A 13,186-nucleotide genomic window follows, 5' to 3' on the forward strand; every position below is an offset into this window, starting at 1 on the left:
CCTCATATTTGAAGGCTGTTTTGGAACCTCCACGGATGATTAGAAATTTCCAGCTAGAACTCCAGCATCAGTTTATGCCTGATTTATTTTTTGCACACCAATATTATTTTATAGCCTAAATGGATATTTTCCCTTCAGGATATATCTGTGCAGAAATGTGTGATGAATGGTTCTGCACCCACCCAGCTTTTCTTGTACTATGCGGAAATTACCAAGCTTCAGACTTCTCTTACAGGAGAATGGTGGTCTCCATTTACCTAATCATGTTATTATCCTTTATCCATATGTTTTGTTTTTTAATATATGAAACCAGAATTACACATGGTATTTCAGATGAGGCCTCAACAGTGCTTTGTACTACAGTCCCCCTACTTCTGTACCCCATGTACCTTTGTATTTGCAGGTAGTCCCTGCTGTGACTATCTTTGCTGATACCTCCTGGGGTTCCTTTTGCCTTTTTGACAGGTGCATTGTGTTAGTAAGACAGATAAGTTTATAAAAACAGAATAAATAATGCCCTATGAGGGTGCAATTATAAAAATAGAGTTGTAGAAATTAGAAGCTAATCTGTGTGCTCTACACATGCAGCACCAGTTGATATGCAGCTGGGCTTGTGAATGAAAAAAAACACTGAGAATTATCCCTCCAAGGACTTGGATTTCCTCAGCAGTCCAAGAAGGGCTGGAGAGCTCATTAAGGTCGTAGAAATTCTCAGTGACAGAACTCCTTCTTTCAGATCTCCACGCCAACATGCAGCAGCATGTGCTCTGAATACTCAGTGTAGAAAAAGGTTTTAAGTCTTACAGAGCACCAAGGCAGGAAATTAAAAACAAACTAAAGATGGCCACATTAATGTTTTAACATCCTTTAGAATATATACACAATGCAATACATTGTTCTTGCTGTGAATTTTGGCTTCTGCATTTGCAGGCCTTGTGGGTTTCCACCAAAGGCACCAAAAATAGTCTGATGCCAGATGATATCAGTGATCCACTGTTCTATTATCAGCTGTATCCAAGAAGCAAAGGCTTCCAAAAATAGGTGAACATATTTTAGTATTGCCTAAAAATATATAGAGTGCCATAATAAATAAAGTTTGGAAGATTTTTGCCAGTTTCGTTTATACCATACAAGAATAAGATTTAATCGCCCTTCTCTTAATTCTCCTTAACTAGGTATGTGTGATAACTGCAGGTATTATTATCAGCCATAAAATTATTCATCCACAAAATTTACCTAACTGCCCAAAGCATTATTTTCCATACAACTATTGCAGGTAAAAATGCTTTTCTTTAATTTATTCTAAATTCAATGGACATAAATTTTATTGGATGAATTCCTCGGTTTTGCTGATAAGGGACATAAAAGTAGTGATTAATTTTTGGAAAAGGTTTCCATAGGCTATGTCTATAGAAGCACCTTATTTTTTTAATGCCTCTTCTGCTTTCACTCACCTTGTGTTCATGCAGAAACAGCTCTTACTCATGTAAAACTGGAATTACCTTTGGGGTTTTGTAAAATTGGGTCAAAGACATAAGAAGTGCTTCTCCATGGCTACTTCTGTGCCTATTTCAGCTACTTCTTGAACTTTGAGCCTAAGCTTCTATCATGCAGTTTTTCTATCATCTCTCCTCCCCCCCCCAATTAAGACTGTGTTTCCCAATACAGTATTCAAAAAAACCCAAACCCTGTACTAATTACATTTAATTTTCTAACATTTTTCTGATCTTGTTTATGCTTTCAGCAACTACTTCAAAAGTATGCTTTGTTCTTGTATTTGTATTCTGCTCTGTGATCCTTCCCATATGAAATTCAGATTTTTCCAGGGTCTTTTGGCCAGGTAAAACTTCTTATTTGTGAGCTTTTCATTCAAAGAGAAGCCTCAAGCTTGTTTTCTTTTTTTCTATTTTCTGTTTGTTTTTTTTTCCAATTACAACATCTAGTGAATTATGAGAATTAGATTTGAACAGCTAGCCAAAGAAAGAATGCTGAAAAGCACCACAAAAGATAAAAAGGGCAAGTTGAAATATACAAGAGAAGAGCAGAAGACCAGAATATTCCTGGAAGCAATTAAGGAGTTTGCTTTAAAGAAGAGTAAGCAAGGGAGATGTTATTATAGGAAAAATAATTCTGGCCAGAGATTTGGTTCTTGGCATCAGCTTTCTTGGTGGAAAAGTTTTTCTTCTTGGTGAAGGAAATGTAAATCCCTGACTGGCAGAAAGTGAACTACAAATAAGCTGTGACCTTAAATTCATCAAAGGGGTTTTAAAGGTGATTTTTAAAAGTGGATTCTGAAGGTTGTATTCTATATTTTTCATTACAGTATGGTGCTGCCCTGTATGAGGCTGTGGCAGAGCTGGTTTGGGGACATTTCAAGGATCAGAAAGAAGTTGACCTTGAGCCAGTGACTTTATGCAGCTTAGCAAAGGAAGACAATAATTTATTGAACTAGAAGTGACCGTATCAGAGCTGCTATCTCAGGAGTTCCACTTGTCCACCCCTAAGGGTATATGAACAATATTGCAGGGGTTTTTATAGATAACATAGATCTGGGCAATTAATCCATGAGATTGTAAAATCAGTCAATCTACCTTTCAAACATTCCTTCAGTGTTTCTGCTTTTGTATACTTGTGTTTTTTACCTCTTCAAGCTTCCTGTTACCAAAGTCAGTGGGAAACAAATACTTGTAAAGGTAAGCAGAGAGTTCTGTGTTCAATGAATAAGGTTTTGGAAATGTTTTAGACATTTACTCATTGTGGACAGCTTTTAGCATGACTCTTAGTGATAAACTTGATAACATGATCAATAACTGCATAGTAATGGCTTCCCACTGTTTCTCTCCAATGTAGGTAGTTGCTGGTGGGGCCAGAAATAGTATTTCTGGTAAAAAGAGGAAAAAAGATGATTATCAGGAAAGCTATTAGTGTGGAAAACACTTCTAGAGAAACTAAAAAAAAATCCCAAGTTCTCTGTTTTTTTGCATTATAATGACTTGTAACAGACATTCAGAAAAGCTGCTGACTGGCTGTGTTGCTCACCCTAGGCATTCCTTTTATTCTGTAGATTAAATAAATTGCTGCAAAGCATGAGCAAGTGATTTATTATTATTATTATTATTATTAAGAAGAGGGAGTTGGATTAGAAAAAGTAATTCCTCCGGGAAGTAACACCTCCAAAATAATCTTACAATAAAAAAAAAATCAAACAACTTCCCCCCCCCCCCCGAAAAAAAACCCCAAACCCAAACAACTCAAAACCAAAAAGAGTTATAATTACAGAGTAGCTGACATGCTGTTCTTTAAAAGTTAAAGACTTTACAGTTGGAGCCAGGATATCAAATATCAGTAGGGAGAGCAGCAGGAAACTTTTTCCACTGGATGAAAGGGATAAAAAGAAGAAAAACAAGTCTCGGTTGCACGAACAGCTGACTAAGCTCCTGACATACTCCAAACACAGCCAATTGTAACCATACCAGGGAAAACAGTATCTTCTAAACAAAAATGCTGCTTACTTAGAAACTTGAAATCAAGATAAAAATGTAACTATAAGAATAACATTGATGCAAAAGTTACAGGGATCACAAGGAAACAAAATGCTGCAGCTGCAACCGCCTGCAAAAGATTTTCTGCTGTACCCTGGGTGAACCTCAGCCTTAAGGATTGAGGGCAGGGAGGCCCAGCTGACATAGAAATGCAAAATTCCAGAGAGTGAGAAAGACTCAGAGGCATAGCTCTGCACCTCTGGGCTTTGGGGAGGGGGGTGCAACCAGAATGAATATTCTTTCCTTTTCACATTTTAAAAGCTTTGTGGATTCAAACAAACTCAAACCTTTCTGGTATGTCACATCTTCAGGTCCAAAGGCTGTAGAGTTGGATCTGCTGCACAAACCAAAATATTTTAAGGGAAGATGAGAAAGAAACAGAGTCTAGGAAAGCTGGTAATGATTAAATATGTTTGCTTACACAGCAGTGAGGCTTCCAGTTCTCTTTCAGGGTGTTTTGATAAAACTTAAACTCTGAATTTCACTTGCACTAGGAGCTCCTAGTAAGACACAATGTTCTTGACATAGAACAACTCTTGCTACCTTTCTCCTTGATAACCTTCCTGATTGCTTAATGCTTGTTGTCCAAGCTGGCAGGAGCCAGGGAAGCAATTCTTCTCACCTGCAGTCTTCTGTGCTTTTGTGGTTGTTGAGCTCTACAACCCTATGGAGGGGAAGACAGAGAATTTGGCAAAGTTTGGCCCTTTACTTTTGGCATAGTTGCTATAATTTTCTTATATTTTATTTATTTTTTATCATATCATTATTTTATTTTTCCAGTAGGAATACATACCTTTATTATCCTTAAACTTGAAATGTAATTTAATTAATGTTCCAATCTCTCCCTTAACAAAAATACAAATGAAGCTGACTAATTCAGTAATTTTTCTATGCTTAGCAACAGTTGCAAATTGCAAACAGAGAAGTCTGTAAAAGATATTTACAGCCTATGATTAAATATCAGGTTGTTCTGAGCTGTTCTTCTGTTATGCCCACGGTACTTCTTTGGCAAGGTCCCTGAGGCTCAACGCCTCGGGAGTAAATAAAATCTGTAGGATAAATAATGAAATAAACAATCCTGAAAACAATAATAACCTGTAGGACTTCCAAAAGCAGCCTGAAATGATGACCTGCAGCTTGTAGGCTCAGAATGGAAATGTGAGCCTGCCTCTCTGAAAGTCAGATTTACTACTCCTCTATCCCCGTACAAGCAGGGTGTTTTGCCCTGGGGTGGAACCAGTGAGGTGCTGCCGAACTCTGGGGATACTCATGGGCTTTAGTGGCCTCCTCAGGACTCCCTTTCAGCCTCACCTGCCCTGCTCCTTGGCTGAAGAGTTGGGATAAAGCCTGCCTTGCTACCCCAAGGGGAGGCCCCACGCTCCCAAATCCCCAGAGCACTACGGGGTGCTGCACCCCAAGAGGTGGGTGGAATTTGTGCCCTCACTGGGTGGGGGGGATGGCAGTGAGGGAGCAGGGCTCTGCTCTGAACTTTAATCCGGGCTCATTCATGTGACTGTACAGACGTAGGCAGCCTGCTTCACTTCATTTGGCTCCTAATGAAGTAAGCGGTGGTGGTGATCCTGGTGACGGCAATGGAAGCTGAACAGGCGGCTCAAAGGTCTGCTCCTCTGGCGTAACTGATTTTAACCATGCTGGGATACAACAAAAAAAGGAGAAGACTACAGGGAAACAGGAATTGGCTAAAAAAACAAACAAAAAACAAAAAAACCCCCCGAGATGCAGTGAAAACCCAAGCTAAAAAAAAGTGTGTCTGTTATAGAGCAAACTAAAGAGCTCCAGAAAAGGAAAATGACTGCAGAGACATAGACTAATTTGGGGTGCTGTTGCTTGTTCCCTGGATGTAATGAACTCCTTCATTAAGGAGCTACCACTCTACCAACAGGAAAGGACCAAAGCAGGAGAACACTACTTGAAAAATAAGGCAAGGGGATCAAAAGAAAGAAAAAAGAGGCATAGTCTGAACAGGTTATGCTAACTAAACGAGGTTATGCTGGTCAATTTTAATCTAGAGAAACTGGGATTACACACCTTTCAAAAGTGAAGGGATCTCTCCCTTCTACCCAGCTGAGAGAAAGTGGTGATTATAGAGACAAAATCTAAAGAGGTTACTTCATTGGCAGTAAGAGAATGGGCAAAAGCTTAGCTTATCCTTCCTTGCAGTGAGAAATAATGGTGATTCTTTTCACCTGCTCGGTAATTTGCAGTTGCGGGATTTAAAAATGTCTTTGAAATTTAAAATCCCAGTGAAATTCTGAAGTTGCTCCTTCTCAAGTTGTTAAGGGAGGGCAGACACAAAGACACATTAACCTTAATTCAGGCTATAAACAAGGCTGGAAGTAAGGCTTAGAGAAAAGGTGCACACAGGTGCACCAAAATAGCATCCATCTTGGAGTCTGCTGGACACACAAGACTCAGCACACAAATTCAAATGCTTATGAAAAGGATGTAGTGGTGTTGCCCCAGGGTCCTCCCAGTTCTCTGTCAACTTAACGTAAAGGAACTGGACATAAGCACAATAATGCAACATAACTTCTGCATAATTTTGGGGTTTTTTTCAGTCCTTCCCTTATTGAAACTACCAAGAATGTTGCGGGGAACAGTGTTTTTGTAAGGAAGACACTTAAGCCAGTTTAGTAATTTCTTCTGTTGTTAACACAAGGCTGCAACAATTTCCTGCTCTTTCCTTCCCCTATTGTCTCTCATCTCCCACCTTTGCCACCCTTCTTTTCCTTTCACAGAATCATGGAATGGCTGGGCTTGGAATGCACCTCTGGTAATCCTCTAGACCAACCCCTCTGCTCAAACAGGGACACCTGAAGCAGGTTGCACAAGATCAAGTTCAGGTGAGTTTTGAATATCTCCAGAGACAGGGACTCCATAGCCCCTCTGAGCAGCCTGTTCTAGTGCTCTGTCACCTTTAAAGTAAAGAAGTTTTCCTTCCTAGTTGGATATTCTGTGTTTCAGTTTGTGCTCATTGCCCCTTGTCCTGTCTCAGAGCACCACTGATGAGAGTCTGGCTCCATCCTCTTGACAGCTTCCCTTGATAAGAGGGCATTGATAATATCTCCTCTCAGTTGTCTCTTCTCCAGGTTAAACAGGCCCAGCTCTACCAGTCTTTCTTCATAACAGAGAATCTCCAAGCTCCTAATGATCTCCGTAGCACTCCGCTGGACTGTCTCAAGTAGTTTCTTGCCTTCCTTGATCTGGGGAGCCCAGAACTGGACACAGCACTCCAGATGCAGCCTCGCCAGGGCTGAGTAAAGGGGGAGGATAAAACCCCCCTTGACCTGCTGGCAATGCTCTTCCTAATGAACCCCAGGATCCCATTGGCCTTTTTGGGCACAAGGGCACTGCTGGCCCATGAACAACCTGTTGTCCACCAGGACCCCCAGGTTCTTCTCTGCAGAGCTGTTTCCTAGCAGGCCAGACCCCAGCCTGTGCTGGTGCAGGGGGTTACTCCTCCCCGGGTGCAGGACCCTGCACTTGCTTTTGTTGAACTTTAAGTTCCTCTCCACCCAACTCTCCAGCCTGTCCAGGTCTCCCTGAACAGCAGCACAGCCTTCTGGTGAGTCTGCCAGTCCTCCCAGCTCCGTATCATCAGCAAATGTGCTGAGGGTACACTTCGTCCCTTCATCCAAGTCACTGATGGATAAGTTGAACAAGACTGGCCCCAACACTGACTCCTGGGGACACCAGTAACCACAGGCCTCCAGCTGGACTCTGCACCACTGTTCACAAACTCCTGAGCTCTGCCATTCTCAACCTACCAGATTTCTCTCTTCTTCATTATTGATTCAGTTTGAATGTGAAGTGGCAGTCATTTATATGTGATAACCGTACTCTCAGTCTCTTAAGATAATTCTGTACTCATTTTTTAATTGTTTTAATTTAGTTCAGCTATCTCCTCCCCCCACTCCTTTATGCTGTAAAATTGATTAGGGATTTCACAAGAGAATACAGAATGACATTCTGATGGTACCTTAAAAATAGGAAAAAGCATTTTGTGCTTCTTCTACCAGCTTGCATGACATTTAAATTCATGTTTGATATTGTCTTTGTTCACAGATTGTGTTTTGAATTGCTGATGTTTATAACTTTTCTTCATAGAAGGATGTTTGATTAGTCAATAAAATGTTAGAAAAGTGTAAATTTCTAGAATATACAACTCCTCCTCCTATATTGCTGCAGGTGAATTTATTCATGTGTGCAAGGGATCCTAAATATGCTGAAGTAGACTCTTTTTGGGTACTTACACAGTATATGTACTTGTTGCCCTTGAGAAAAATACCAGAATATGGTAAATCATTGGACATGTGTACAGTTCAAGTTTAGTCAGGGATCAGTCAACTTGTAATTACTCTTTGTATTTTAAAATACAGATATGTCTATGAAAATGAATGCAGGCACTGGCCTTAATTATGATTTTGTACTGCTTTATTTAACCTGTATTTTTGAGTGGTGTAATCAGTATGAAGATTTTTTTAATTCTTTCTTTATACCCAGTGGCTATATTGTTTTATAAATGGCCCTAAACAAATGTACAGCATGGAGAAATTGCAGAATTCCTTACTAAGCTGCTCATTTTGATTTAGCACCTGCTTAAGCATAAGCATGTATGTGGTCCTACTGACCTAAGCAGGTTTTATCAGGTTTTGTCTCTTCCTGGTGTTGAGATTAATTAACAGACCTGTTTAAGGGTTGTGCTTAGTTAACTTAGGTTTCCTGCAGGACATGTAACTGGGTAACTTCTCATGGCAGTTCAGCCTGTGAGTTCATGGACTTGAAGCCAGGGACAGCACAGAGGGAAGACTCCTGTGCATTCATCTGAAGAGGCCTGGGAGGTGACCAGTCCTATTGGCACAGACGTCCAGACTTCCACTAGAAACTTCTGACGTTTCCAGGTGAAACCCCAAAAAGCTGAAAGAGCTGGGAATGACTTCTCTATTCCCCATGTAATCACATCTGTTACTACATTACATTATGCACCACGCCAGTGCCATGCTGGAAAAAGGAGTTAGCTAGTCAGGAACTAGGTTATCACGTGGAATGTGTTAAATGAGTGTCACTAATTGGTAACCCACTAGAAAAATAAGCCATAAAACTGCAGTGAGCATTGAGGCTTGTACTCTGCTGTTGTATATAGCTTTCAAAATATACTTGAAAAAGCTATAACCTATTATTGTGTCAAGCAGCTGCACAAGAGAGCAGTTTTTACCATTTCAACAACAAACCTAGTAGTATTGATCTTAGAGAAATTTCTAAACTGTCAAGATTCTTATAAAATAAACTATTGCAAGCTCGTCTTCACCAAGATTAAAATGAAATCTGTTTACTGAGTACAACAAATGTGACAGAATGATCAACTTTGTGTGTTGAGTGTTGCTGCTGGTAAATCAATACGGATGTTAGGCCACCACACGCTTTAAAAACCATTGTGATAAATAAATAAATAAAAGCATTGACTTACAGTTTTACACTGCCTGTAGAGAAATGTGATTCATCTTGACACAAATAATACATGCAGGATAATGAACAGAAATGACATGCTTGAAAGCACTGAAGAAATCCTGTGATCAAAGGACTGGACTGGAAGTTAAAAAATTGTGTTCAGGCCAGTTGTCTGACTAGTCTAATGGCAGATTTAACCTTCTGATGACTCAAGTTTTTTATTTGTGAGATTAGCACAACAGAAAGCATTTTGAGACTCTCTGCTATGCAAAATGTTATAAAAATTAATTATGGCTAGAAGGGGTGAATTTTCCATTTATAGTCACATTTATGCAATGAGTCCTCCTGAAGCAATTACTGAATCACTGGCTTTGGAAAGCAGCCAGGTGAACCGCACCTGGGAAGTTAAAACTGGTTCTGGGTCTGATGTTGCTCTTTGTGCCTTTTTTTTTTTTTTAATTATTTATTCTTTTTTAAAGAGCTTATAAAGCATCCAGCTCTGATGTAAAGACAAGGTGGAAAATGTAGGAATAGATCAAATCGCACAACCCGGCTCCTGACCAGCAGAAAGGAAGAGAATGGTACAACAGTGAGGATAAGCAGACAGGCTGCCTGGTAGACAGGCAGAGCACCCTGTTTTCTTCAGTTTCATGTTGTGTAGATCTATGATCAGCCTTAGACCTTATTGGTCACCTCAGTATGGTGTACCTACAAATGTATAAGGCATTAAGAGAAAACACACTCTCTTTAATCCTGAGCCTTCACTTCATGTAACATCAGGTTTTCTTAGAACAAGTCTACAGCTGACCTGAATATTTTGTAGCTACTAGAGTTCCTACTAAGGAATTTCACAGTTTGTAGAGTACAGGTGTCTAGAGGGGGGGAAAAGAAAAATGAAAATAAATTTTTCAAAAGAGGAAAAATGTACTATTCTTGGAACCTTGAGAAAGAGTCCCAGCCTTCAGAAAATGTTTTCTAGGGTTTGATTTGGACACAGCAAATATTTGCAGGAAACAAAAGGTAAAAAGGAAAGGAAACTATGTGAGTACGTATCTATAACTTCTATTGAACTATTTTAAAACAGGAATTAAGAATTCCCAATGCTCCACGAGGACAAGCAAAAAAGATATGTCTTTATACCATGACCAAAAAGATGAGGGTGTTACTGCCAAAGTGTTCTTGGTTCTTTCATCTACTTCAGAAATATTTAGTAAACAGAAATTCAGCTCCTATAATTTGGAAACAATCTAAGCACTATGGCTGCTCCAACTTCCCCCCTCTATGTTTAAAATACACTCTCAAACAACTTATGGAAATCTAGTCGGACTTAGGTAAGTTAGCAAGGCTTCTCAGAGCCTGTTATGCTCAGCACTAGCGAGATTGAATCTCTGTTGAGACGAGTTCTTGTTGAAATTAACATTTGGAAGCTGGAGCATTCAACCTTTGATACTTTATTTCTACAAAAGCATCACTTTGCCCTTAATCCATAAATAAATCTTAGTTTATCATCTACCAAACTGCCTAAGCAGAAGCAGAGGTCACCATGTATCACATGCTTGATCGGGTAGGGTGATACCATGCTACTATGGTAATACTGACTTATAGGGCTGAAGAATGTATAAAGGTGAGTGTGTTTAAAGAAATCTCTTTCAAAGTGTTTAACTTCCAAAATATTTGTACTTTTAAAGAACAAAAAGTGGAGTGGGCTAATTGAAGAAATAGGTAGGTCCAATCAGATGAGATGGAGAAAGGAGATTTTAAGAAAGCGTTGACTCAGTGTACATAAATGGCACAAAATCATAGGAAAGAGGGTTATAAAACCTGAAAGAGTCTTTTTAGGGAATAGATTTAAACAAAGGCATTTTACCACTAGAAATGTACTCAAGCTATAACATTTAGATCTGGAAATTCTACGGCATTTGAAATTTCATTCAGGCCCCGATCTTCTTACCATTTTCATTTAAAATACAACAGAAGGAAAATTTGTTTATTGAGCAACAGAAATAATAGGAATAGAAACAATGGTGCAGTTACATAGTGAAGTCATGCAAAATCTTTTGGTGATAAGAAGACAGGAATTCTTGGTAAAAGACAAGACCCATTCACAAGTAGATGGTCGTGGGTGACAACATGGGAAATTTGACAGTGCACTGCACTTTTGGAGAGGAACATACATGAAATTCGTGAGAACTAAACCTGCAGAACTAGCTGCTTCCCTCACGGTGCTGTACATTTTGAGCACAAATTGTTTCTCTTTCCCTTGAGCACAAATTGTTTCTCTCTCCCTTGACGTGTGTCTATTTAGAGTAACAACTCTTTAGGGAAGTGACCAACCATTACTCTATTTACATAGTTCTTGTGTCTTCAGCAAACTCAATAAAGCTGTTTTTACAGAACTACTTGTTCAGTGTTTCCTATGTGGGAAGATCACAGACTGTGACGGGAGACAGGTACTCATAGGAATATTAGGGGGACCATCAATATATTTCTGAAAAGGACTGGATAATATTTTTGCTTGGTTAGTAAAATCCTGTGGTATAGACTGGGCTTTTTTTTTTTCTTTTACTTTTTTTTTTGGCTGAAAATAACCTCGAGGCAACAGGGTTTTCAGCGTAAAACAAGGGGAAAAGAAAGGAAGGAAAGAATGTAACTGTTCTGTAGAAGGAAAGAATATAACTGTTCTGTAAAAGGACAGAATGTAACTGTTCTGTACTGCTCAGGGAAAGGGTGATCTTTGTTAGGATGTTTAAATCAGGAACACAGATCAGGTGCCCCGAGGGACCACAAACGGTACCGAACCGCACCCAGCTGGACCCGGGGAGCGGAGCGAGGTGCTGAGCAGGTACGGGCCCCGCAGGGCACGGGCAAACAAAAGGGGAAAGGAGGGGAGGTGTTACGAAGGCTGGCACGCCAATTAAAGACAAAAAACCCCAAGCGCAGCCGATAACCCCGGAGTCCGCTTAGCATCAGCCGCTTGCCCGGGGACTGGCTGGGCGGCGCCGCCGCAGCTGCCGGCCCCGCATTCCTTCACGCCCGGGGCCGCGCTCCCGCTCCACCCCGAGGAGATTTGGTTAATCCCCTGCCTGGCAGCCCCACGGCGGGTGGGGTGGTTCCGAGGGGCACCGGGGGTGCCGAGGGGCTGGGCGGGCAGGTGAGGGGCCCGGCGGCGGGCGGAGGGCAGGGCTGGGCTCGGCCCCGCCCGCTCTCCCAGCCTGCTCCGCGCCGCCGCCGGGGGAGGTGGAGCCGCTTTATCGGGAGCCCTAGTGGAAATTTCCCCCTCAGTTGCCGGCACCGCCGCGGAGGAGACGCCAGCGAGATCTGCCCGTCCTTGTCGCGCCGCGTCCCGCCCCGCCGTCATGTCCAACTACATCCACGTCCCGCCCGGCTCGCCGGAGGTGCCCAAGCTGGACATCACCGTCAGCGAGCAGGAGGGGCCCGGGTACCGCCAGGGCGCCCTGCAGCTCCTGCGCCGGCTGCGCCCGCACTGGAGACCCGAGGAGGTGACGCTGCAGGTACGGCGGGGCCCGCGGGGGATGCGGCGGCCCCAGCCCGGGGAGGGAGCGGGGCGGCGGAGGAAGGAAGGGGGGAGGGCGGGCGGCCATTGTGCGGGGGAGCTGCCGCCTCGCTTCCTCCCCCTCCCTCCCTCCCCCGCTCTCCGCCGCAGCCCCCTGCGCGGAGCCCCATTTGCCAGGAGGCCCGGCGGCGGGGCGGGGCGGCCAGGCAGCATCCCCGGCCCCCTCCTTCCCTCCTGCCTTCCCGGCGCTCCTCCTTCCCACCGCTCGCTTCACTCTGCCTCCTCCCGTGCCCTCCGCGCTGGAAACTCGGCTGCCCGCGGTAGCTCTGGCGCTGGGAGGGAAGGGGAGGTGTCCCTGAGCGTCGCCCTCGCCGTGCCCGTGTTTGTAAACCGGTCGGGGACCTCCCTCCTCCCCGGGGCAGAGGAGGGATCGGGCCTCCGAGAAGGAGGATGTGGAGGGAGCGCTCTCCCGGGCGCCATGGGCGGTGGAGCCCTTGTTGGACTCTTCCTTGTCGGGCTCTCCCCGTAATCAATAAATATAATGAGTATGTGTCATGTATTCTCAGCAGGGTTGGGTTTTGGGATGACGGTATCTCGGTATGCACCAGCCCCGCTAAGGTCATCGCTCGCTTTTCTTAGCAGAAGTACCGCCACTTAAGTC

The 13,186-nt window shown here is 42.8% G+C and overlaps 1 protein-coding gene across 1 annotated transcript in view; it reads left to right on the top strand.

Moving 5' to 3' along the window:
* Positions 1-12,249: 12,249 nt before the first annotated feature.
* The window catches only part of ETNK1 (ethanolamine kinase 1), a 29,288-nt gene continuing 28,351 nt past the window's right edge, over positions 12,250-13,186 (top strand). Inside the window, exon 1 of the mRNA XM_027680795.1 lies at positions 12,250-12,523. Within this exon, the coding sequence (XP_027536596.1) occupies positions 12,368-12,523 (156 nt within the window). The 5' untranslated portion in view covers positions 12,250-12,367. The remainder of the gene's footprint in view (positions 12,524-13,186) is intronic.

Source organism: Neopelma chrysocephalum, unplaced genomic scaffold (genome assembly GCF_003984885.1).
Source record: "Neopelma chrysocephalum unplaced genomic scaffold, ASM398488v2 Primary Assembly neopelma1_59, whole genome shotgun sequence".
Classification (NCBI taxonomy): Eukaryota; Metazoa; Chordata; class Aves; order Passeriformes; family Pipridae; genus Neopelma; species Neopelma chrysocephalum.